Consider the following 26,701-nt stretch of genomic DNA (forward strand, 5'->3'; position numbering starts at 1 on the left):
TTCTTAATTTTTTTTTTTTTATGCAATAAAAATTGTTGCTCACCTGCCATGTACTAGCTAGAATTTTGTCTTATTGATAATAATTATTACTCAGGAAATATAAGCAGTAACAAAAGTTAAGTTTTTTTTTTTTTTTCTTCTTCAACATCAAAATAAGATGTGATCATAAAATAGAAGTTAAAAAATTCAAACACGAAATTACAAAATTCTCAAACATATAGACTAATATTTTATATGTGTTAATGTTTGTTTTATGTGTGGAGCAAATATCTCAAATGAGACTATAGCTGCTACTGTATGCTACATTATCCTTCCGAATATATTTGTGTGGCCCCAGGAAACGTCATTTGCGGATACTCTTTAGGTATGAACAAATGAGACAGTGACCCCCCACTAACCACGTAGTACAACACACGAGGATCACGCTTTGCACCCTCCTTTTCCTCTCTTCATATTTATCATAATAATAAGGAAAAACTTCAAAAACCCCCCCTGTGATTTCGTGCATTCTCACTTTGCTACCTTGTGGTTTAAAACGTATCAATTTGCCCCCCTGTGGTTTCGTTTTTATTTTTTTGTTATCAATTTTATTATTATTATTTTTTTAAATCAGTGACAAAGTTAAAATTAAAGGATACTAAAGTGACTATTCGATAAATATAGATGGTTATTTGAAGTTTTTTGTATATAATTTAACGAAATATTAACGAAAAAGCTTCCGAAAAGATAAAAACGAAACCACAGGGGGGCAAATTGATACGTTTTAAACCACAGGGTAGCAAAGTGAGAATGCACGAAACCACAGGGGGGGTTCTTGAAGTTTTCCCTAATAAATAATAATTTGTGGTTTGACATTAACGAAAATGATAGTGTATTAACAGATTCAGAATTTCTATTCCTAGATATGCTTATTGAATCTGCTTATAGATTCTCCTCCTCCGTAGCTATAAGTCTTGAATTTAAGTCACGCTTCAAGTATATGAATACAGTGGTCCAGAAAAAAAAAAAAAAAAAAAAAAAAAAAAAAAACAACGAAAGAATCATAAACAAAAGGTCTTTTGAAAAGTTGCGATCGAGAGGACCACATATGAGTGTTTTTCTCTTGTGGACACGAATGGCTTTTCCTACTGCTTCGAGAGGGAAAAGATAGAGAAAGAAAGAAAGGAGAAGGAAATGTCAACTTAATATCGCAATCGCATAACGCTGTGGTAATAATTATCGAATCTCCGCCGTGGATAGCGTTCCCTTATATACTTATCATTATAGATATGTATGTATGGCTCGACTCTTGTACTGTAGTGTGGGGAAAGTATACTAACTTTGAGCCATATTATTTTAGGTGTTCTAAATTTGTATTTAAATTTTTTTAAAAAAATTTTTAAAAAAACGATGCCAAATGAGTCCGTAAATTGTTGATTTAAGAATTCAATCAAAAGAAGCCTAGTAATACATTGGGCCTCAAATGGGCCCGGCCCAAATAGAAGCACGAGACTCGTTCGAACCCCATCCTACAACGGCGCCACGTGTTCCCGGAGAGAGCACACGTGGCTCTAACAGGGGTTTCTCCTGTTGCCACGTGTCCCAACCCCCTCACGAGCAACTACCTTTCCTACAACCACCAAAAGGCAACGGAAACACCACTTAATGAAAACGATTTACTGCGAAATTTCTTTTTAAAAAAAAAAAAAAAAGAAAAGACGTTTCCTTTAAATTAAGCACTTATTTTTTTAATTATTAAGTGTTGAGATCGTGGTGGAGAGATGGGTTCAGAGACGTTTTTGGAGGTGATTTTGGCTATTTTGCTACCACCTGTGGGAGTTTTTCTACGTTATGGGTGTGGTGTAAGTGTTAAGTTCTCGTTTTATTTTATCGCTATTTTTTAAGTTTTGTTGTTCAAATTTTGGTGGTTAATTTGCAGGTGGAGTTTTGGATCGATCTGCTGTTGACAATACTGGGTTATATACCAGGAATAATTTACGCCATATATGTTTTGGTAGGATAGTTTTTTCTAAATCTTTTTTTTTTATAATATTTGTTTAATGTATGATGATGATGATGAAGATGGAGGAACCGAGCAACTAATCACATGTAGATCTGGTGTTATGATAGTAGTTGGATTTTGATTGGTTTTTATGGTATTACCCTCTCACTCCTTAGCCAAAAAAGAGTGAACAAGTCACAATTTTTTTTACAAATTGAATACACAATAACATACGTAAATGCGAAAGAGCTCATGATTAGAATGAACATTAAAAAGTAGATATTGAGGAAAACACTGAACACCATGTTAACAAAAGATGAATATAATAATGAGAAAGAGGTTATGAATAGTATCCACATCAGTAGTTAAGGTGCCCTCTCTCCAGCTTCAAAGTAGAGTAGCAGATGATAAAACAGAAACTTTACAAGCATTCAGGAGAAAAAAGAAGCATAAGCTCTCATATCACCTCTCTCTCTCTCTCTCTCTCTCTCTCTCTCTCTGAGCTGCACCTTTCCTCAGCATTTAACTCCTAGTTATATCTGGAAACAAACAAAATATAATCACAATAGAGAAACTAATGCTTTAAGTGAGAGATTTTAGTACATACCAAGCAAAGTGTAGGTCCTCACTTTGGGCTCTTCTTCCACAAGCCACTCATCCTCCTCAGAACATTGTTGTTCTTCTTCTTCGGCGACTCGTCGTCCAGGTCGGAGAACGGCGAGCTCATCAGCTTCCCGCCGATCGAGTTATAATCCGAATCCATCGACCCGCTCCTCTCCATGAACCTCCCGTTGTTCGTAGTGAGCGCCGCCGCGGCCGCCTCCGCCGCCTTCCTCCACTGATCCGACTGCACCCGCAGCCGCCTCAGCTCCGACTCCATCTCCGAATTCGCGGCTTGCGCTGTCTCCAGCTGCTCCGCCACCCTCGCGGCCCTCCTGCTGTTCTTGTCGGCTTCCTCCGTGACGTACCCGAGCTTCATCCTCACCTCTTGCTCCGCCGCCTTCGCCAGCTCGAGCTCGGCGATGGCGGTTTCGTACTGTTTATGGCTCTCCGCCTCTTGCTTCGCCTTTCCCACTTTTAGGGTCTCGTTCTCCTCCGAGATGCTCTGCAGCTCGTTCTCCTTGTCCATGAGGTTGGCTTTGAGCTCCGCGATGTCCGAGACGGACTTTATCAACTTCGCTTCCAGTTCGGATTGCATTTGGTTCATTCGGGTCCTCTCGATCTCCTCCGAGTTCTCTTCTTTGTTAGAATCCACGAGCCATTGCAGTGCGATTTCCTTTTCGTTTAGAGTAGCCTTAAGTTCCGCAACCTCCTCTTCTCTCTTCTTCAGTTCGATCTTCAAACTCTCCACCGTGTTGAATGCAGTTTCGATCTTCGTCGCGTTCTGGGTTTGCTCCTCGCGGTGTTTAATCTCAGCCGCTTCGAGTGTTGATCTAAGTTTCTCTATCTCCGACTCCAGGTGACCAGATTGAGAGTTCGTTGCGATATGCTCGAGCGATTTAACTTGATCTTTAAACTCATCTAACTCCGCCTCCTTCAATCTAAGGGCCTCTCGCAGCTTCGATCCTTCGTCACGAAGGTCTTCGATAGTAATCTTCGCCTTACCTAGTAGCTCCTGGCTCTCGCTGACCATAGCTTTTGCCTCAGATTCGGCCTTTTTGCCGTCCTTAAGTTGAACATTGAGGCTCTCAATAATAGCAAGTTTCTCCTCCATCTCTTGCTCGAATGCCTTAAGCTTCAAATGGGCTTCTTCGGATTGCTTCATTGTATCAGCCTCAGATTGAGAAGACGCTTCTAGCTGCAGTTTCAGCTTCTGAATCTCGGCCATGGCCGAGCCCAGAGCCGCAGAGTCCACAGAGTGCTGGTTCTGAACGGCTTCGAGCTCGGATTGCCAAGCTCGGTCGCGTTCTTGAGATATCTTTCGCAGTTCTTGAAGGCGAGATTCTTCAGCAGCGGAGAAATCGAGAAGCTGCTTTTGGGAGTCCTCGAGCTTTAGGGACGCGTCGAGAAGCTGCTTTTTACCTTCCTCGGCTTCTTGCAGGGCTTTTCTCTTCCATGTTTCTGCCGAACTCAGCTGATCTTTGGCCTTCTTCAAATCCTCCTGCAGCTGATTGACCTGGGATTCTAACTCCGATATCCTGCTCGGGCGCTTCTTCTGTAATTTTAACGGAGTACGCTAAGAATTAAGTGATATATTCTTAGTTATTATTTTGCTTCTTTATACTTCTAGTGTACTGTAATTGAGAAAAGCAATCGAAAAATGTGAGGAGAAAGAAACAATAACCATGTCGCGATTCCTACAAAACGCAAATAAGGCATTGTATGGTTAAATGAATCGTCGCGAGAAGAGAGCTTAAATCGGAAAATGCAAAATAACAAACACACACTAGCAAATAGGCATTATATATTAAACTGGAAAGAAAATCAAAACCAGAGTAAGAGCAAATCCGAAGTCTTTGCAACTGTTAACAAAGGTTAGTCATTCATTACCACAGAGAAAACCAAATACCAATGTCAGCAGAAGGAAGAGAAGATGATGGCAATAAGTTATATACGTATTAATAATCACCGCACAATATTCTAATCGACCTCTAATTTAAGATGTCAAAGTTACGCACAATATCATTTACATTGTTTCAAGCCACGGATAGCTGCTCGTAGTTGTATAAAGAGAAACATGTTACCTATTTTAGCATAAGTAATATTACCTCCGTCGCTGGGCTTCTCGGGGACCGTCGTTCGACGACCTTCGGGCTTCTTTCAGTCATGGTTTTCATCGGAGTAATCCCGGAAGTGTCAGATTCGTTTCCTCCGGTCTTGCTCACACGGGCCGATCGAGGTGTGGCTGGAGATGTCCTCTGCGGAACATCTGAGGATCCATTCCTGCAGCAATCAAAATGAGGATCAGAAATATAGTTAAGAGAGAAATCTAAAACCACAACATAGAAATCTAAATAAAAAAAAAAGTAAGAAAGAAAAAGTGGGGACAACTACAAAAACCCACAAAGGATAAGTTCAAATTTGAGCACTTTGCCCCCGCCCCGCCATTTGTTATGGTTTCAGTATTTCGTAAGGACCTACTATTACGATGCCATTAAGAAGGATGGCGAAGTACTGAAGATTTAAACTGCAGATCCAAAAAGCGAATTGTGTTATTGTCATGTGCTTCGTTTTTACGGCATTTAATAGCCACTGTGTCGAGAAAACTAGAGTAGCAACCAAGAGAACAAACAAGCAACAGCTCGAACCGGTTCAGCGGTAATGATGAACAAGGCTACATACCACAAGAGGGTTTTTAAAGCTCTTTCCTTAAAAAAAAATTGAGTATATCAAGTAGAAATCATGTCATATAGAGTAAAGGAAACGCAGGACAACTAAGATCACCAATGCATGGACCACCTTCCTAGTTTAAAAAAAACACTATGGGCAAGCATAGCATACCATGTAGCAGTTACACATGGGAGGAGTTAAGTCTCTGAATGGAGGGACACAGTAGGGCCAATTCATTACATTCAACACAAAGAAAGGCCTCTCTTAGATACCACTACCAACCACAACAATAATAAATAATTATTCCCAGAATCAAATGTTCAACATTGTAACCAGTAAAGTAAAGCACAATATAATTAGAAGAAGAAAAAAAAAACTTAAAAATGAGACCTGGTTTTTGGTGTCTGCATAATGTTCTTGGGGAGTAGATCCTTCTCCACTAGCTAAAGTGCTAAACCTGCAAAAGAAAACATAGCAGAAGAGGTCACATATACATATATGAAGTACTAGAGGAAGAGAGAGAGAGAGAGAAAGATTGGGTGAGTTCATTGTCTTTATTGTGGTTTGTACATATATAAATATATGTTTTCTAGTAACTATTGATGGACTATGCAAAGCAAATGAATAGAATCACTCTACTGTTTTGTAGTTATAAGATGTGATCTTCCAAGAAATGAAACAACTTTGTAAAAAGAATGGATCTTCTCTTCACCCTATGACCTTTGGGTCACCCAACAAAAAAGATGCTCAAATCACAAAAATGCCCTCCACCATAGAAACAGCAAGGGCATAAATAATGGGGGTAGTTTGGTAATTATGGCAGGTAATAAATTAAAAAACATGGTGGTTTTTTATAGAGAAAGGAGAAGTTGCCATGGTAAAAGGGGGTCAAAGCACCAGAGACTGCACAGTGGCTGAGGAGTCTCACTGATAAAACAAATAGTGTCTCTTATAAATAATAAAGAGAAAGGACAAATTCAAATTAAAAAAAAAAAAAAAACTAAAATAAGTGAGCTTCAACTTTGAATCTTTCAGATAAGACTCGTGCAGTGAGGGAAAATTATTTTTTATGTATATGTGTATATATATAAAAAAAGGATAAGCCCTCTCTCCTGAGACTTCCAATGTGAGCCAAATCTCTGATAGTAGAGAGAAAGAAATCATAAATAAATTCACAATGAGAACAAAGACCCATTTGAAAAATCATCAGCAAAAAGCTTTATATCGGTTTAACTCTAATTTTTTTGAAAATGTATAAAGTTTTGCCAAAGCAAAGAACCAACTTTGTGATAAAACACAGCATCCCAAGCAAGGGGGGGGTGGGGGGGGAAAGGAAAAAAAGAGGGCTTTTTCTGAAATTTTCTTTTCTTTTCAAACACTCACATGGAGGAAGCTCACAACTTTCCCACAATCCACCCATTTCCTCCTCTCATTTAAGATAAAGCTCTCACCTTTCCTACATTCCCCTCTTTATTCTCCAAACTTAACCCCAAAGCTCTCACCTTTCCCACATTTCCCCTACTATTTCTCCTCCCCATTGAACATACTAAGCATCTAAGCACAAAAAACAAAAAGAGGGAAAAAAAAAAAAACACAATAAACACAGAGAAAAATGTAGTAGAGAGAAAACCCATACGAACCCACCCTTGTTATCTTCTTCAGTACCTCTCCTGTGCTCCTACTAGTGCTTCAACACGCCTCTTCTATAGCCCATAGCTCCGAGGAGGGTATTCTCGTAATTTCCGCCACGCTCGGTTCGGAGTAAATGGAGAGCGTGGCGGAGTTCGCGGGGTTTTTTTATATATAATGTGGGGAGTTAGTGTAGCACTAATTCTAGGGTTTGGCCCAAGAGCTTATTATAAACAGAGGAGAGAGCGGGGACGAAAAGGGCGAAAAACGTAAAAAAATATAAAAAATATAAAAATTTCAAAAAAAGAAGGGAAATAGATTTTGTCGCCACTCGGATAGCAACGGGCGTGAAGCGGTTAATTAATCGGATTGGATTTTACGCTGCGTCCGCGTCTTCGAACTCCGAGATATCTTTTTGAACCATAAGAAATTATTTTACTGGACCCTGTCCACCACGTCATCTATAGACCGTTCGTGTCATGTGCGCACCACATGTCGTTTTATAAAAAAGAAATATGCCGGCCCAATAGAATTCTCCGAGGGACGCGGTTCAAGATTGACGCAGTGGACCAAGAGCACGCATCGGTTTCTACCTGTTGAACGGGTTTTTAAATTTTTTTAAAATTGATGAGAGTTGTACGCTTATACCGTACAGGGGACTATGGAAGTATTCAATAGTTGAATTTGAATGACCCATCACCCATGTCGGGTTATGCGAAATTTTGAGATTAGGCCACTTTTTCAATATTAATATTTTTTTTTTTATGAAACTAATAATTTCGAAAAAAAACTCATCCATTTTGCTCAAAATTGAAGATATTATTATGTAGATCTAAATATATATATCATATATATATCATTTATGTATCAGTTATGTAACTCATATTTTGATCAAAATTACACAAATAAAAATTTTAGCATTAGTATTTCTCTAACATGCCAAATTATCAATACCTTGTTGGCACGAGGATTGGAGAATTTTTTATTTTGGATTGGAGAGGGGAGTGGATTCTGAGTTAGAGGCGAAAAAAAGAAAAATCAAACTCTTGGCGATTAGTAATCGATGCTGTTGCTGTTCAAGAAGCTTACAATTTAAACATAAGCGGTTGATATAAATTACTCTATTAAAAGGCCTTCCTAATTGCAACTTAGGTGCCGTTGGATTAAATATAATTATAAATACAGTGTAGTTAGTGATACATGCAGTTGTAAATAGTAGTTACAACTATATGAATCATATTTGGTTGGATATAATAAAAAGCGCTGCAAGTATAAATAATTTGTTTGGTTGTATGCAGTTGAGAAATAATTTTTAAAATTTTATTATTTTATATATACGATGATGAAATTACCTCAAATATAAAAAATAATAATAATAATTTTTGTTTAAAAAAATATTGAGGAGGTAAAAATATTTTTATTTAAAGTTACTCTATCCAACTGCTATAATTGGAACTGTGGTCAATTTGGATATAGTTCAAACTGCTGCAGTTGAGCCTTTTCCTGCAATTCTAACTGTAGAAGTTTGAGTTAAATACATCAAACCAAACACAAAATTTACGTTTACATACAGTTACAACTGCAGTGCAGTTGCAACTACATGCAACCAAACGGTCCCTTAGAGATTCAAATTGACCACCTAAATACCGAAAGGCAGAGTTTCATGTGTTGTTCCAAACCAAATAATTTGTCCAAAAGTGCACTCCAATTCACACACATGAAACCAAAAATGGAAACAGCAATTCATTGCTTTTGTATCTAAACAGTTCAGTCCCAGATAATATTGGGAAACCACAATGCCTCTTGGATTCACTACAATTCTTACCAACGAAATAAACAGTAGATTGTTGGCGTGCACTTTTGAGGGAGGGTAAATTAATCCCTAGACCCTGCCCACCACATCACCCACGGACCCGAATTTCTTTATTTTATCTCAGCTTTCAGCCCAAACCGTCCAAAAAATTATATTTTTTAAAATAAAAATTACTTTTTTGAAAAAAAAATTTGTTGAAATTTAAAGCACGGTGGTGACGAAGTTTAATTAGAAATTTTTTTTATCACATATGAATCTCCAAAAGAAAACATTCAATCGTGATAGAGTGAGTATTTTCAAACCAGATTCTCACATTGACGTCAAATAACTCAACTATAAATTTAAGATCAGGTCAGCCTGGCTCTGTGTATGAAAGATGCAATATATTTCATCTTATTACTGTATAAGAAATCACACTGGAATGTCTATCCAGCGAACAACGCTATTACTGATGGAATTAAATCAGAATCAAAATCAAAATCAAAATCAAAATCAGACACACCATTTATCATTCGAGTCCGACTCCGAAGAAACTCGAATCCCCATTGGAGGGTGAGGTACCACAAAGCAGGGAGTGTGGGAGGGTTGGGTAGAAAGGATGAAGCATGTGGATGGTATCTTGATCTCTAAAGAAAGCAACACTTCATAACTCGTGATCTTGATTAAAGAACACACATGATATGATTAAAAGGAGTGCATAGTACAAAAAAAAAATTTGTGTGTGGGGGGGGGGGAGGAGATGTTATATGATATTATCGATTATTTTGATATAATTAAGTATCTGAGATTTTTAAATCAGATTACTGTTAATACTATATTACCAAATTTGATTTAATACAATAATATCATGCGTATGTTAAATTATTATATTTAATTTAATTTATAAAATTCAGCAATACTGACAATAGTCTATTTCAAAATTATTCTTATGATCATATTTAATATTCAAATTGGCAGTTTAGTTGTCAATAGTACTTCTTCATCTGAGATTACGCTTGCGATTACTTCTTCATATATAAGAGATTACGCTCGTGATTACTTTTAACATAATTAAAATTGCCACACACTACTAAGTTCTGAGCAATTAATGAGGACACCGCAGTTGCATGCCATATTTTAATCTGGTTCAATTGTGAAATTTTAGTACTAACGATCGATTATCTTTTGATTTACTATTAAAACTTGCTTAGTTGCGAAGCAATAATGGCAATAATAATGCAGAACGATGTACTTTTTTTTTTTTTTTTTTTTTTTTTTTTTTTTATCTTACAAGGTTCAATAATAATCTTTCTAGGCACATTATACAAAATGATTACAACCATTCTAATGATAGAAATGCTTTGGATCTCTTGAAATGTTGTTATACATAGTATTGATATGTTTTTTTTTTTTTTTTGAGAAAGATAGATAGCATACTATCTGTTTTGTTTATTTTATTTAGAAATAAATTTAGCTAAAAAAGTGAATCAATTAGGATTCGAGCTTGCGACATCGGATACCAACCACCAATACATAGTATTGATATGTTAACAAATGAATATTATAATTTTAGACTCCGTATAAGAATTGAAAAAAAAAAAAAATTTGCATTTTGCATGCAGATGCATGAATAATATATAAGTGTAAAGTGTAATATTTAAGAAATCATTTCTCAAAAAAAAAATATTTAAGAAATCCGTAAAAATTGTCAATCAAAACCAAAAAATTAAAAAAAATCAAAATGATGTATTATTGATTGGTTTGGGTTAGACTTAGTTCATGGACAATCCTGGTCCAATCCTGCTTGGATAATTTACATATCGAGGATAACCTTGAGCCCAAAAGAAAAATTGCCAATAAAGAAAAAAGCTATTTCTAATAAGATGGTAAATAATTTTTTTTTTTTTTTTTATGCGTAGCTTAGCATGTGTCACGCGTGCACTTTTACTAGCACACCTCAGGTCACAAATACTGTGGTTAGATTAGTAAGCCCGGCCTGTAAGGCCTAAGGCCCATAATTTGATCATTTTGGGCCTGCTTAAAGCCCAATATTATAGGTCAGGCTAAATAAATAAATAAATAAATAAAATAAATAGATAAATAATCGAAAAAAAATATTATACGAGTCCCTCGTCTCCTTCGCTCCTTCGGTTCTCAGCTCTCTCTCTCTCTCTCTCTCTCTCTCTAACTACCCGTTACCCATTTCTCCCTCCAAATAGATCTCATGAATCCCTCCTCTCCACAGATCCACTCCTCCTCCTCCGATCCCCCTCCCCGAACCCTAGCCTAACCCTAACCCTAAACCTACCCGATTCCCTCTCCTTCCGCGCAGATCCGGCCCCGATCCCCGATCCACATTGTTCCCGGCGGCGGCGGCGGCGGCGGCGGAGGCGGAGGAGGTGGCGGAGATGAGCGGGAGAAGCGTCTCGTCGTCGTCCGCAGCGGCGGCGGCGGCGGCGGGGGGGAGTGGGAGGCTCTTCACGATCGGGCTCGTGGCGGCGTGGTACTCGTCCAACATCGGGGTCCTCCTCCTCAACAAGTACCTCCTCAGCAACTACGGGTTCAAGTACCCGATCTTCCTCACCATGTGCCACATGGCCGCGTGCTCCCTCCTCAGCTACGTCGCCATCGCCTGGCTCAAGCTCGTCCCCATGCAGGCCGTGCGCTCCCGGCTCCAGCTCCTCAAGATCGCCGCGCTCAGCCTCGTCTTCTGCGGCTCCGTCGTCAGCGGCAACATCTCCCTCCGCTACCTCCCCGTCTCCTTCAACCAGGCCGTCGGCGCCACCACGCCCTTCTTCACCGCCGTCTTCGCCTACATCATGACCGTCAAGCGCGAGGCCTGGATCACCTACGTCACGCTCGTCCCGGTCGTCACCGGCGTCATCATCGCCAGCGGAGTGAGTTTTTTTTTTCTTTTTTTTTTCCTCTCTCTTTTTTCCCGTCTAATTCGATCGATCTGCTAGGATCTTGCAATTGTAGCAAAGCTACGGAAGTAGATCTCTGAAAGATCGTGTCACATTATATGCGAATTTGCTTCTGCAGTTTGTTGTTGTTTAGAATTGCATAATTGGGATGAATTGTCTTGCGTAGTGATATTTGAAACTGTTACAGGGCCATCTTTCCTGCTTTCCTGTTGTCTAAAGCTGTAGAAGCAGTTGTTGCCAAAACTATCGCTGTTCGCAGATGCTTAAATAGGGTAACTGATGTATAAATTTAGTGTCTTGACATCCATTATTGCAGAGACATTTGTTGATTTTGGCTGTTTCAGGTACAATGTGTATGGCCTGCAATAACTTAATTTCTATGTAAGATGTAAATGCACTTTCGTGTCCCAAACCTGGAGTTCCTGTTGCCTGTTGGAGAGTGAGCTAATTCTGTTAATTGAAGAAAGATTTTTGTAGATCTATTATTACCTCACTACTGGGACATATTCTTGTTGTTATGCTACTATGGACAAGAAAACTAAGCCTGCTTATGGAGCATCTATAGGCCATAAACTAGAGCTTAATTTGAAGTGTTAGGTTCAATCACGAGGATGTTTTGTAGTGTTCACTGGAATTTAACTGCGGGCATTCTCTTATTATGTGTTGAAAACCAGTTGAAAGAATTATCTAATTTTTAAGGCTGATGGTCAATATTAATGTCCAACTAATGGTTCCAGAGGAAGTTAAAGGCGGCAATAGAATTTTGACAAATAGTTTTGTTTTGCGAATTTCATCTCAAAAATAGATTATTGATGTTTGTCTCTCAGAAAGGAATAAAGAAGTTGTTGCTTAAGAAAAAGTAATTTTTTACGATTGTTCCCGATCGGACGCAATTTTCTATATTTTTGGAGTTTACTTCATTAAGTTACTGTATATTTGAGTAATCTTATTCTGTCAAAAAAAAAGTGGGCTCAAATTTACGTTCTAGTTGGTTTGTTTCCTACCAACCTTTGTTAATGCAGACTAGCAAATTCAAATTTTACTTCACCATATGCTGAATCCAGATTGTTTAACAAACTTAGCTTTTGCACTTACCGATGGTAGCATAACTTTTTGCTTCATCAAGCTTGAATATACTGTGATGGAATAGCTTGTTATTTTCTTTGAAAATTGTTGCATGATTAGCTTCTTGTAATATCTTCTATTTTTCACACCATGTTATGCCTTTTCCAATGGAATTCTTTGTATGTTATCACAAACTAGGATTTGTGTGTGTGTGTGTCAGGAGAAAAGCTATTAACCATCTTATTCTCTGACTTTGTAGGGAGAGCCAAGTTTTCATTTGTTTGGTTTTATTATGTGTGTTGGTGCAACTGCTGCTAGGGCACTTAAGACAGTATTGCAAGGCATTCTACTTTCCTCTGAGGGGTAATGACTTCATTTTTCTTACAGCATTTGATGACTACATTTTAATTTTTTACCATTTGTGATTTTTTTTATTACATACTTTCTATTAATTTTTTTGATCAGTTTTGAATCTCTATAGTCACTGGAGAATAATATAATAATTCTAATCAGTTAATCAGTGCAGTTCTGATTTTATTCCTGTATAGATTCTATCAGTTACTCATATTTATGCTTTTATGCTCAGGGAGAAGCTTAATTCTATGAATCTTCTGCTCTACATGGCTCCAATAGCTGTACTTCTACTACTTCCTGCTACAATATTTATGGAGGAAAATGTGGTTGGCATCACAGTGGCACTTGCTAGAGAAGATTTCAAGATTATTTTGTACCTTCTATTTAACTCTTGCTTGGCGTACTTTGTGAATTTGACAAATTTCTTGGTCACCAAACATACTAGTGCGTTGACTCTTCAGGTACGAGTAATTGGACGCTCTTTCTTTTACTATTTTTCTGCATTACTTTGTTGAAATATGAGTTTATTCCAGTCTATCTCATAGCTGACTTTTCTATTCTTTTGTTTTCTGGGAAGTATTGTCGTCCTCTCGCTTCTTCATATGGTGATCAAATTTTGTTTCATGAAGACATTAAAACATCTTTGCTTCTTATTTTATACTTTTTACATTCCTTGCTTAATGCCTGGGCTTTGATAATCAAACAATTTAATGCGGTTCAGGAAATGATTGCAATCCAAATAAGGATGGTTGTAGAAGCATATTCTGGATCATGAGACATATTAGAACCTACCTTTTAGTTATAAAAATAGGATGAGGAAAAAGTTTGAATTTGTTGTTTTCTTTTGTTTCCTTTTTTCCCATCTTGGTTAGATAGAGAGCTCTAGCTCCTGTACTTCATTTTTTTTTTTTTTTTGTTACCTCAAAATGAAAAAGTTCTCCCTACATTGGAAGTTATTTGAGTTTTGCATGGACCTAATAAATGTAATTAGTCTTTGCTCCTTGATTTACGGACAACTCTATTTGCCTGACTGATTTATCTATGATGATGATCGGAGTTGGTTGACGTTGGAATATAACGTATTATTAGGTCTTATTAATATTTAATGAGGGTGCTCTACTTCGAATTGTGTGCTTTTGAGCATCCCCTGTTTTCCGGATGTACTTTGATCATGATGATAACGAAGTCATCATGTTGCTAAAAAAAATGTTTAAACAGCTTGTTAAGTGAGGTTGCTTTTAAAAAGGCATCAGAATAGTGAAATGCCAGGATTGGCAACTGATATATGTTCAAACCTCTAAGAAATTGCAGTATCAATTTAGTGCTTACTTGGTTAGTAGGGATCAATTTACACATGTACAAACTTTTGAGTTCTATCACGGTTTACCATATTAATGGTGTTTTTTTTTCATCTGAGATTTCCTTTGTTTTGAAATGCTTGTCTTGGTTTTCTCTTTCCAGGTTCTCGGGAACGCAAAAGGCGCTGTCGCAGTTGTTGTCTCGATTCTAATATTTAGGAACCCAGTATCTGTGACAGGAATGCTAGGTTACACCCTCACGGTCATTGGTGTCGTTCTGTATAGTGAAGCCAAGAAGCGCAACAGATGAGATCCACATATAGGAATGTGGTGGATGGGAGTACATACGCCGCTTTTCATTCCCTGTGAGTGGCGGAAGCTGCTGGAAGCTTCTAGAAGCTGGATACTAGTTCCAATCTCTGTGCCGCTAATGCAAGTTGGGATGTCATTCTTTGCTGTGATCAGCCGGTGAAGAAGCCTGAATAAATTAACTTCTAAGCTCCAATTTTTTCGTTCTTTGGATCCAGTAAGTATTCTTACCCCCTCATCTACGGTATGATTATTTATAGGTAATTTTTGCAGATTATTCTTTTGCCATTGGAGAGAAGGTATTATTATTCATATTTAACAATGCCTTTCAAAAATGAATGAAAAAATGTCCTCTCTAAAAAATTTTCTTGTTGATGTAATTGTATTTGTTACTTAACCCTCCTATGAATTTTGTTACTACGTATGTTGTTATTTTTGTGCTTTCCTGGACGTGTGTGGTGTGTGAATTCCTGATGAATATTAGCTTAATATAACAACGCATTAAGATTCTATTTCTTAGTTCACTTAGATGTCAAAGAACGTGTGCCAAGTAAAATAGAAAAAGTAAAAAGAAGAATACCCGGCAATTTGGGTAATTTACATGTTCGTTTGGCAAATTTTTTTTATTGACTAATTTTTTTTAAATATTATTGATGAGATATTATTGTAATTTAAATTGTATTAAGATATTCATCTTAATATATGCCTCGAATGCACCGTTGGGTCACCGTCGAGAGTTCACACCAGAGATAATTACTGTGTGTTGTTATTTAGCTTAATACAACCATTCGCTTATTCCTGTATTTGCTATTTGGGTCACCTGTCGGAGTTTGATTCATGCTTGTTGGGGTTTCACCGAGTGGCACTGGCCCCCCTATCTTTTGTTGAATAATATATATATATATATATAGAGAGTTGAGGTAGAATACTTTCAAAAGCACCAAAGGGGTAGTGCTTTTGAGTTTTTAACTATTGAATGGAGAGATGTAGGGTTGAGATGATGATGGTAGGTGGAATAGTGTTTGATCCAAGGGATATTAGTAATTAAGGAGTAGATCCAAGGGCTAGAAATTTAGAAGCACTAGCACCAAGTCATTGGTGTTATTAATAGTATTTCAGCCAAGTTCTATATATATATATAGAGTAGATCTTGTATGCTATTAAGAGCACGAAGACTTCCGTGCTCCTAGGCCGTTTTCGATGGTGGAGTTTCCGAATCGACGATCGACTCCGTTAGACTTGATCTAGCGTATTTGAACTATCTAGAAAATAATTTTTGTGATTTTTCGGTATCATTTTTCTAGCGATCGAAAGGATTCAAAATTAATAATTTTTAATGGTTGATGTATATACCGTTTGCAAGTTTAACGGTGTAGAAGTATTCAAATCAAATGAAATTTTGATAGAAAATTCTTTATACTATTTACAGCAAGATTAATTTGTTTGATAAAAAATTGTAATGCTATATCACTATTTTTTGTCAAATTTTTATTTTCAGTCGTTGATTTTGAACCCTTTCGATCGTTTGGTAAATGATATCGAAAAGTCACAAAATTTATTTTCTAGGTATTTCAAATATGGTAGATTAAGTATAACGGAGCCGATCATCGATTCGGAAGCTTCATTATCGAAAACAGTTTAGGAGCACGGAGGCCTCCGTGCTCCTAAGCCGTTTTCGATGATGGAGCTTCCGAATCGACGATCGGCTCCGTTAGACTTGATCTAGCGTATTTGAACTATCTAGAAAATAATTTTTGTGATTTTTCGGTATCATTTTCCTAGCGATCGAAAGGATTCAAAATCAATAATTTTTAATGGTTGATGTATATACCGTTTGCAAGTTTAACGGTGTAGAAGTATTCAAATCAGATAAAATTTTGATAGAAAATTTTTTATACTATTTACAGTAAGATCAATTTGTTTGATAAAAAATTTTAATGCTATATCACCACTTTTTATCAAATTTTTATTTTCAGTCGTTGATTTTGAACCATTTCGATCGTTTGGTAAACGATATCGAAAAGTCACAAAATTTATTTTCTAGATACTTCAAATATGGTAGATTAAGTCTAACGGAGCCGATCATCGATTCGGAAGCTTCATTATCGAAAACAGTTTAGGAGCACGGAGGCCTCCGTGCTCCTAGGCCTCCGTGCTCCTAATAGCACGCAAGACCTACTATATATATATACATATATGAATTGAGCTCTTATTCTTTGAAAAGAGCTAGTCATTGATGCTTGTAAGTTTTCGGCCTTAAATTAAAGGCAAAGGATGTGCGGTTAAAATGGTAATGATTCCTTAGAGTTGAGTGAGTGGTTGGTTGAATAGTATGATCGAATAATTGAAAATGATCAAAGGGATAAATCTAACCGTGAAAAACTTACAATTGTTTTTACAAACACCATAGTTGGACTCATGTATATATATATATATATATATATAGAGAGAGAGAGAGAGAGAGAGAGAGAGTCTAACTATTATGTTATTAATAACATCAAGTACTGGTGCTGTCAAATTTTTCGCTGTTACACCTCTTTGACTATTTCTATCTTTTAGATCATATTATTCAATCAATTACTCAACTTTAGAGGAGTACTATCATTCTAATCTTACATCCTTTTATCTAAAAATTGAAAACTTAATAGCATCAATGATTTGACGTTATTAATAGTAATCTAGTTTTATATATATATATATATATATATATAGAGTCCGGCTATTATGCTATTAATAGCACGAAACACTTGGTGCTACCAAGTTTATCTGCCGTTAGATTTTACTCTTTTGATCACATTGCTTATCGTTTAAATCATCACTATTCATAAACCACCCACTCCAACCATCTATGGAGGCCCACATCATCCTAACCACAATCTTATTAATACTAATGCCGAAAAACTTTGGTAGCACCAATGGACATTGGGTTGCTATTAATAGTATAATAGCCTAGTTTCTGATATATATATATTCAAGAGTTTCGTGTCCCTTAAGGGGTTGCTATCTTATCCCGTTATGTTGTCGGATCGTTGGTGTTAATTATTAATTTCAACGGTTCTGGTTGCTAAAAATACGTAACTAATGTATTTAAAACGTATAAATACAGTGCTAACGGGTTTCGATTGTGACCCAACTCAACTAACCTCATACCACTTCGATTATAACTCGGCCCAATCCAGCCTCACATCATTCCGAGTGTGATTCGATTTAACCCGGCTTCTTGCCACAAACCAGCATGCTGATTTATTTAAGCCAACAATAGAATGCGTGTCACTTTCAGGGAATAGGTTGTTTTCTTTTACACAACTCAAAATTTGGAATTGGTGGCAAATCTTTTAACGATCTTTGTAGCAGTGATGCAGCTAAAAAAAAAAATAAAAAGAAAGAAAGGAAGAAAGTGGTGGGGTCGAGGCCTAAACACGACATTCGGAATATAGATGCCTCAATGACCGTCCGAAGTAGGCTTGTAGCCAGTACCTGAGGTTTTAAATTTAAAATTTAATTATTTTATTCATATTTTAGTAAAATTTATTTTTTAAAAAATAAACAGGGTCGTAGCATATTATCGTTCTCTCTCTCTCTCTAAAGAAAATGACCATACGGACTAGTATATTGTGAAGTGCCCAATCTCCACAGCTTCGGATCTCTTAAACCATCATTCTTTTTTCTCCCATTTAATAAGTAATGGATGACCGAGATTAACTCTTTAAATTATTTTGTTATTTTATATGTTTTACCACAATAAAATAAACTTGGTCTAAAGTAACAAAAGCCAAAACAAAAAAACAAAACAAAACAATACGAGTTAAGGTAGCAAAAGGATGACAAGTAAATAATCTGTATGTAAAGAGCAATGCTATATGTACGCCAATAATATAGTTATAAGATAAGATAAGAATTACGTCTTAAACTTTTTATGGCTAGGATTCACTAATTAATTCCATCAACTTTTTTTATTAAAGTATTTTTAAAGAAATTTAAAATTTTAAAGGGTTCGCCACCAAATTAATGGTTCAAAAAGTTACACCTAATTACCTCATAATGTAACTTATTTTCACTTTCTCACTCTATTATGCAAAAAATTACATTCAACCACCATATAATTATTAAAAAAAAGTTTATTTTGCCACCATGGATTTTGAAATTTACCCATTTTTAAATGCAAATGCGGGGCCTACGGAACAGCACTGGTCGTATATAAATGGTACAACCAGTAACAAGTTGTACATGTACATCCAAAGCTAAATAATTTCCCACGACTTTGGTTTTGTATTTCTCATGGCCCGGTCCAGCACATTTATACACTTTCAAGGACAAATTATTGGCATATATAGGCTGTGGTCATGTTGCGGACACTAACTTGTAGGCGGAATCATTTTTAACCGCAATGTACCAAACATTTCCCATCATAGTAGAAGAGTACCTCTGTACATGCATGTTAGGAAAAATTACAAAAAATAAAAAATAAAATGCAAAGATGATCGAGCATTGCTACATGTTTCTGCAAACATCGTGCTTAATTACGAGTAGTTGAGATCGATGTTGCCGCGCAAGTCGTAGCGAGTTTCGGTTGTCAATGCAGTTTATTTCTAGCCCCGTGCACGGAAAAACTCTGTGCGCAGTTAAAAATTCGTAAGTACAAAATTGCACCGAGGTAATGTAGTATGCTTTGATTCGTTCATTCACTTGGCCCATAACTCTCTATATATAATTTTTTCTTTGGAAAATCCGAAGCATTTTTCCAATATTCTTACTTTAATTGGCTAAGGTTCTCGAGATGAAAAAGCAATGCTGTGTTATGTACCAGTACCACATCATATAAATATAGTTGGAAATTTTATCACATCCTCATACTAAATGTGGTAGACCTATTGTGGTTCACGATGTCCTATCAGTGCCACATCTATCTTTGACTAAATGTACCCTTTGTACTACTTTGTCACATTAAATACTCCACGGCCCGTGAAAGGTACCCTAGGTGTTTGATAACTCCAAATTTATATTTTATATATTGAAAGAACCCTAGACAGTATTATTAGCTTTATTTTCCTATCTTTGGGAGTAGAGTATTTTTAGGCTTGGGTTGGTAATTTGGTTGATTATATATATATATATATATATGCTTAAGTTGCGCGTACACATAATTAATCTAGTCGAATTTATTATATTTATACTGACCAAATATTGTTTACCTTCGAAATAATTAAGTATATAACTATATAAGCCATGCAGTTGACCTAAGAAAAAAAAGTTTAGTTTTTAAACAAATATCGAATACTTCTTTTACTTGGATGAGTATTTCCTATAAAGCATACACGTTTCAGCTGTGAAAATAACATCCTATATAGAGTACGTACCTCGCTGTAGTTAACTCCTTTTCAAGTGTTAAGTGAGATGACAATCTTATTAATGAGAGAGTGCAACATTACCTAATGCTCGAACACATGGAGGCCCCTAAAATTAATGTAAACGCAACATGGTAATGTGGACACGTGCTCTACGTACATACAAGTGGGTTCATTGGCGTGCACATGCCAATGTTTACGTTCCACTTCATTTTGAAGGAGGATTTCATGCACCTGGTACATTACACTTTAATCCTCATCAAGGTAATGCATGTTGATTAGTCGTAGTATTATATATATATATATATATATATATATATATATATATATTAAAAGCGAAATGATAGAGATTGAAGTTTGAGATATGATGAAAATTTAATTAGTTCTGTCTCGGTAATGCACCAGATTCTGATAATAATTTTTGCTCTAAAAACACATGCTATAGGGCTCTTGTACCTTCACGTAATCAGGTTTGGTGCGCTCATACACAATTGCTTAACTCATCAGTAATCACGACTCCAGAGACAAAAAAATATACCCACAAATCTAAAGTGAAAGATTTTGTTCCTGGGCATGCATGACTAGCACTCCTCTCCCCCACACAAGATTCCTGGTCACTTCATAAATCACTTTACATAAATTTGTTTTATTTTTATTAGCATGCTTGATGCTACTGCTGATGTATTATTATCTCTCATGGACATGGATAGGCCAGATATATAAGATTCTTGGTAGTGAGTGGCAATCATGAAGAGAGAGAATTTATTGGGGAACTCACCAATTCTGATCCCCTACTCAAAATCTCTCAGAAACACTTCAAACCATTCTCCTCACACCACCCAAAAAACCCTAGAAAGAAGCACCAACAACTCAACTACACCCTTTTACCAATAAAAGGCATGCAAAGCATATATGCAGGAGCCAGTTAATTAATCTCACTCATCCCCCCCTTTGGTTAGGCAACAAATATGAAATGTTTCATTTTAGTATATGATTGTAATAAAGTCACCACTCAACAGTTAAAACAAAAAAAGAAAGAAGAGAGCAACAAAAAAAAAAAAAAAAACCAGATGAAGAACTTGGACTGACACAAAGGATGAAATGCAATAGAAACTGAGGTCTCTTTGAAAAGAAAAATCACAAACACCACCATACAAGGATATATAACTACTTGATAAATATATATATATATATATATATAAAGATATCTATATATTCTACCTATATCCACTCTCTACATCAAAGAGCTGTTGATGATACCATGCCAAGAAGTACAGGAAGTAGAAGAGGAGGAAGAAGCAACTCCATTAACATTCCAAAAGTCTCTTCCAGCTGAGTCCACAGCCAAGTTACCATCCCCACCAAGTTGCCATTGGAGACCACCCATCAAGATATTTTTGCTCTCCCCTCCATGATCCAAGGCTCTGCAAGGTTCTAATTGGCTAGTTGTCACAGTAGTAGCTGTTGTTGTTGTTGCTGTTGCTGTTGCTGTTGCTGCTGCTGCTGCTGCTGCTGCTGCTGCACCACCACCCATTAATCCTCCATTGAGGGGCACCACCACCTCCTCTTTTTCACCACCACCAACTCCCTCCACCTCTTGAAGTCCATTACCATTGTTCCCACCCCACCCATAGAAGAGGCTGTTGAAACCATTAGGGTGAGGGTGAGGGGTAATGGTATCAAGAAACCCACCCCTCAAAATGTCAAGAAAACCAGGCCCAGAGTAAGGGGGTATCATGCAGCCAGGACTTGGGTTAGGGTTAGGGTTAGGGTTAGGGTTAGGGTTTGCGAGCAGCAGGAAGCTGGGATCATGTTCATGATGGGCAAGCCCCAACTCTCCTGGTGCTGCTGCAGGCTGCTTGTGGAGCCTTGCAAAGGCCAGACTAAGATCACTGGGGTCATAAGACAGCTGGTGAGGGGGGAAGAGGGTTGAGAGTGATGGAGTGATCACAGAGCTGGTGGTGATCATCAGGTGGGTCTGATGATGATCTTGTGGTCTCTTTGAGGAGGAGGAGGAGTTAGATGGTGAGGTGGAAGAGGAGTTGGATGAGGAATTGGAAGATGATCTCTTGTTCTTCCTGCACCCTCCACCTACAGGGACATTTCTAAGGGAGCCTCCTTTGGTCCAGTACCTTCTACAGCCCTTGCAGAAGTATCTTGGCTGGGAGAGGCTGTAGTTGTTGTAGTAGCAGAACTTGGTGTTGGTGGACTCACATCTAGGGCACTTTAGGGATTGCTCTGGTTGGGGCCTCACCACCTTCCTCTCTTGCTGCTGTGGTTTGGGGCAGCTAGCAAGAACTTCTTCTAGTGGAAGAGTACTACTACCCATGGCCTGTAATTAATTAATAGGTATAATTAGTTGAGCATGCACTAGCCATGCATGAACTTAAGTGACCAAATTAATATTGTACACATGTTTAAGTCATGTTAACTAATTGAGAACACTTAATTATCAATGTAAATCCAATATGCTAAGCAGCAAATCAAGTAAGCTACATATAGGATGTGAGAGTTTCCCTTCTTCTTCTTCTTCTTCTTCTTCTTCTTCTTCTTTTTCTTTTTTCAGATAATGGAAGGGGGAAAGGCACCTCAACCAGCTTTAATTTGTTCATAGGAAAATGAACAAGAAAAGGGAGGTAATAAGGCCATCAGATACATGGGTAAAATCTAGTAGAAAGGAAGAAGAAAAAAAAAAAATGGCAATCATTTTGGCTTAGAAAAGAATAGAAGAATATTCGATGTTGAGTGTTTGGATCAACATAAAATAAGACATCCTTTGTAGGACATAATTAGACTCATAAATTTAGAGTGTAAAACGTGCGAAGAACTTAGATTTTCTGCCACATGATCGAAGTACCACAAAATAAAAATTGTGTAAAAGTCACAGATCAAAACCTTTTCTAATACAATTGCATATGTTCAAGTCGAACAAAAAAATTTTCAAAAATCCCTGGCTTTACACTTAATTTTCAAACAAGAACCAACACTTTGAGGGCTTTTTTTTAAAAAAAAAAAATAGTAGATCCAACTGCAAGTTTGGTGATAAATTAAAACTAATTAGGAACCCATGCATGATAATATAATCAAGAACATTGAGAATGAAATTTTGTTCATCCTTGGATCAGTTGAGAAGGTCCACTTCTCATCATATATAATCGAGATCTCATAAAACAATTTGTCCAGAAAAAAGACAAATATTTCCTTGACAAAATTCTTTCTTTTTCCATAAAATGAAGAGAATTTGAAAGTTAAAAGAAATAAACACAGATCTTAAGAAGAACACTTCTTACATTTAGATTTTGACTAGATCAAATCGAAAACTTTTTAAGTCAAATAAGAGAAGAAAGGAAGAAAAAAACATTTTTCGCTAAGGTAGTTTGAATTAATAGGCAAATTAAATTGTTTGAAAGGAAACAATAAACTGAAAAAATGGGTGAAATCATGCTTAAAAAATCAATGTTCTTTTTCATACTTTTTCAACTATATTATACATATATATATATATATATATATAGTGGCAAATTCTCACTTCGTAGCTCTAAGACCCAAAATCAGGGGAAAAAAAAGAAAAAAAGGAAAAGGAGAAAAAAAGGAAAAAAGGAAAAGGCCCTACTTGAGAATTAAAACCTTTCTTCTCTCTCCAATTCCACCGAAACCAAAGAGTACGTAAAAAGAGACCTCAAAAACATCATCCTTTGCTCATACACAATTTAGCTCACTAAATTAGGTAAATAAAGTAAAACCCAATATACATACATATAATTTCACACACACACATGCATCTGTATACCAAAGTTGAGATATATATACCATAAATACCTGGTGATGATGTGCATTAGAAATCTCCATCGATCCCATGCAAGCCTACCTAAGGAGCTTCTTACAACAACAACAATATATATATATATCTATATATATGTATCTATGTTCTCTCACGCAAATTAAAGCAAAGAGGAGGAGTGGGAGAAGAGCTTTTATTTCCCTTCACCTTAGCCCCAGCTAAATAATGAGAGAGAGAACACAAGCGAAGCTCCCATAAAGAGAGAGAGAAGAGAGAGAAAGAAATAAAAGAGAGAGAGAAGAGAGAGAAAGAAATAAAAGAGAGAGAAGAGAGAGAAAGAAATAAAGAGAGAGAGAAGAGAGAGAAAGTTCTAGAGAGAGAGAGGGGGGAGAGAGGGGGTAATGATTACGTTCCGTACGAAACGATCGATGCCTTAGGGTTGCACGCAGAGAGAGAAAGCATGGAAAATTCGAGCGCCCCAGCAACGGATTTCATGAGGAGTGTGGGGCCCACGCCAAAACACACACACACACACACACACACACACACACACCGCATTCCCAAACTCGGCGTGGAGCGCGATTCCGCCACAAAACACCTCGGCCCCACCGCCGATTAATCGCCGCGCACCCCGGGTCCCACCATGGAGAAACTCTTCCCTGCACCCGGTGTAGCTCTACGACTCATGCACTCAACTCTTTATTTTTTAGTGTTAATTTCGTACCATTCCCTATACATATAATGAATTACAAATATATTCCTATAAAATTTAAATTTCATATATTGTCTTTGCAAAAGTCCTGATATTTTCAAATATATCACTGTCGTTAGATCCGTTAGAAAAAATTAGTTAACCGTAGGTAAAAAATTTAACCCTAGTTAGTTAATGAGGTGAATTATCCTTTTTACTCTTTTTTAATTAATAGATGTGACTTTCGGAGAGACATATTTGTGACCGCAAAAAGGTCATTTTACTTATAAAATAAACAGTGTTTTAATGATAACAAAATGAAGGGACATATTTAAAAATATTAGAACTTTTGTAGGGACAACATATAAAAATTGAACTTTGTAGGGATATATTTGCAATTCACTATATTTGCACGGACTTGTATAAAATTAATTTTATTTTTTAATTTAGAAAATACTTCTAAAAATACCTTTTTTTTTACTTTTGCTAACTTTCAAAAATCTATATTTTGTTTTCTTAAAATTTTAAAAATATTTTCAGAAGAATATTGCGTTAATGACGAGAGCAAAATGACCAAATTATCTTTATTTTTTTATAAAAAAATAATTTTTAATATATTTTTGTCATTTTGAATTGTATTTTTTGGTATAAATTAAAAATAATGAACGAATATTTATAAGGAGATTTTTATAATTTAGCCTAATAATAATTAGCGTCTTAAAGTGAAATGCAATATAAATCATCTAATACTCTATTTATTAGGATTCGCCAGGGAGATTGTTTAGAACATACATTGCTTTAGATGTATGTTTTGCTTTATACTCACACTTAACTATTTTTCACTATATTAGCATTAAGCAGCTCTAAAAAAAAATTTATAAATAAAAATTGAAAACCCACTACTCAATAATTAATGAAAATGAACTAACAGTGGGTAAATTAAGAAAATTGCATTTTGTTTGATTTTTTCGAAATTGGTGTGAAAAATTTACGACCACATTTATAAATTTTTTGAATGCGGTAAACCTGATTAGTTATATTTTAATTAGAGAGCCTATTTAGTAGCTATTTTAGAGGTATAATTCATGCTATGTACTTATACGCCTGGTGCAGGCAATAACTCCAGTGTCCGTAGGCTTGTCGTTTAGAGAAATTTTGCATGGTCCGAGTGCACCGTGTCAGCTGAAAAATTGGTCTACAAATAGTGTAAATTCTGAATAGGTATATTCTGGGCTTTTTTATAAAATGACCTTCTAAAAACTCAAAATTGGCAAAATGATCCTGCCAAAATTTTATTTGTAAAACTAACCTTTTATTCGCCACGTGGGCGTCATGTCAAGATTCCTCATAAAGACGGTGAATCGTTTACTGTCTTTGTAATATTTGTTGTGAAGACGGTAAATAATTCACCGCTTTCAAAAGGCGGTTAACCATCCACCGCCTTTAGTGCAAAATCCCCCTTTCCACCCTTTCAATTTCGCCGTTTCTGTGCCTTCGAAAAGACGGGGAACGATTCACCGTCTTCTCCCGCCTAATGAAGACGGTGAACGATTCACCGTCTTATCAAGAACACCATACCCTGGACTTGGAAAGATTTGCGCATCAGTATAAGGATTCACCGCCTTCACCATTCACCGCCTTCACAACAAATACAACAAATACGGTGAACGATTCACCGTCTTTTTAAGAAGTCCCTGACGTGGCGTCAACGTGGCAAAATGAGGGTTAGTTTTACAAATAAAATTTTGGTAGGATTATTCTGCCAAATTCAAATTTCTTGAGGGTCATTTTATAAAAAAGCCCTATATTCTCTTGAATAGAAATATTAAAAATATTATTCTCTTAAATTTTTAAAGAATAAATTTAGATGTGAAAGAAAATATTAAATATAAATATTAAAAATATTATTCTCTGACAATTTTAATTTTTATCGAATAATTTTATATGTTTTAATAAAAAATTATTAGATATAATCTAGTGGTGGAACACAACATCAAGTTACCGCCCAGAAGAAATACAAATATTAACTCGAATATATATATTTTTTCTTTCTTTTTTTGAAAGATAAATAGCACGCTATCCGCTTCGTTTATTTCATTTAGAAATAAATTTAGCTAAAAATATAGAATCAACTAGAATTCGACTTGATTTCGGGGTACCATACACCCAACCCTTGCCGCTTGCTTCCAAGAACGGTCGATTTATTTTTTTTTCTTTCAACCTGTGTGTGTGTGTTTTTTTTTTTTTTTTTATCAAACCATA

The 26,701-nt window shown here is 36.4% G+C and overlaps 4 protein-coding genes across 8 annotated transcripts; 2 read left to right on the forward strand and 2 right to left on the reverse strand.

Moving 5' to 3' along the window:
• LOC109709580 (salt stress-induced hydrophobic peptide ESI3) lies at positions 1,700-2,106 on the forward strand. The gene is made up of 2 exons (XM_020231878.1): positions 1,700-1,841; positions 1,919-2,106. Exons 1-2 carry the CDS (start codon positions 1,761-1,763, stop codon positions 2,000-2,002), a joined length of 165 nt encoding a protein of 54 aa, XP_020087467.1. The 5' UTR covers positions 1,700-1,760; the 3' UTR covers positions 2,003-2,106.
• On the reverse strand, positions 2,286-7,091 carry LOC109709217 (interactor of constitutive active ROPs 2, chloroplastic-like). Of its 4 annotated transcripts, none has more exons than XM_020231323.1 (5): positions 6,896-7,091; positions 5,642-5,708; positions 4,690-4,864; positions 2,611-4,136; positions 2,286-2,520 (listed from the first exon to the last, which is right to left on the reverse strand). In XM_020231323.1, the coding sequence occupies exons 2-5, from the start codon at positions 5,659-5,661 to the stop codon at positions 2,511-2,513; spliced, it is 1,731 nt and encodes a 576-aa protein (XP_020086912.1). In that variant the 5' UTR covers positions 5,662-5,708; positions 6,896-7,091; the 3' UTR covers positions 2,286-2,510. The 4 variants fall into 4 exon arrangements, with proteins under 4 accessions (XP_020086912.1, XP_020086913.1, XP_020086915.1 ...); XM_020231324.1 differs by having other exon boundaries at positions 6,892-7,091; XM_020231326.1 differs by having other exon boundaries at positions 2,589-4,136; positions 6,896-7,090.
• LOC109709218 (probable sugar phosphate/phosphate translocator At3g11320) lies at positions 10,823-15,068 on the forward strand. Its single transcript, XM_020231327.1, has 4 exons — positions 10,823-11,569; positions 12,921-13,024; positions 13,248-13,476; positions 14,477-15,068. The coding sequence occupies exons 1-4, from the start codon at positions 11,081-11,083 to the stop codon at positions 14,621-14,623; spliced, it is 969 nt and encodes a 322-aa protein (XP_020086916.1). The 5' UTR covers positions 10,823-11,080; the 3' UTR covers positions 14,624-15,068.
• On the reverse strand, positions 20,283-24,045 carry LOC109708491 (dof zinc finger protein PBF-like). Of its 2 annotated transcripts, XR_002215761.1 has the most exons (3): positions 23,778-24,045; positions 21,146-22,299; positions 20,283-20,297 (listed from the first exon to the last, which is right to left on the reverse strand). XR_002215761.1 is itself a non-coding variant. In XM_020230261.1 (2 exons), the coding sequence occupies exons 1-2, from the start codon at positions 23,823-23,825 to the stop codon at positions 21,202-21,204; spliced, it is 1,137 nt and encodes a 378-aa protein (XP_020085850.1). In that variant the 5' UTR covers positions 23,826-24,045; the 3' UTR covers positions 21,053-21,201. The 2 variants fall into 2 exon arrangements, 1 of the variants encoding a protein (XP_020085850.1); XM_020230261.1 differs by lacking the exon at positions 20,283-20,297 and having other exon boundaries at positions 21,053-22,299; positions 23,787-24,045.

The sequence above is a fragment of the Ananas comosus genome, linkage group 4, assembly GCF_001540865.1.
Source record: "Ananas comosus cultivar F153 linkage group 4, ASM154086v1, whole genome shotgun sequence".
In the NCBI taxonomy this organism is placed as follows: domain Eukaryota; kingdom Viridiplantae; phylum Streptophyta; class Magnoliopsida; order Poales; family Bromeliaceae; genus Ananas; species Ananas comosus.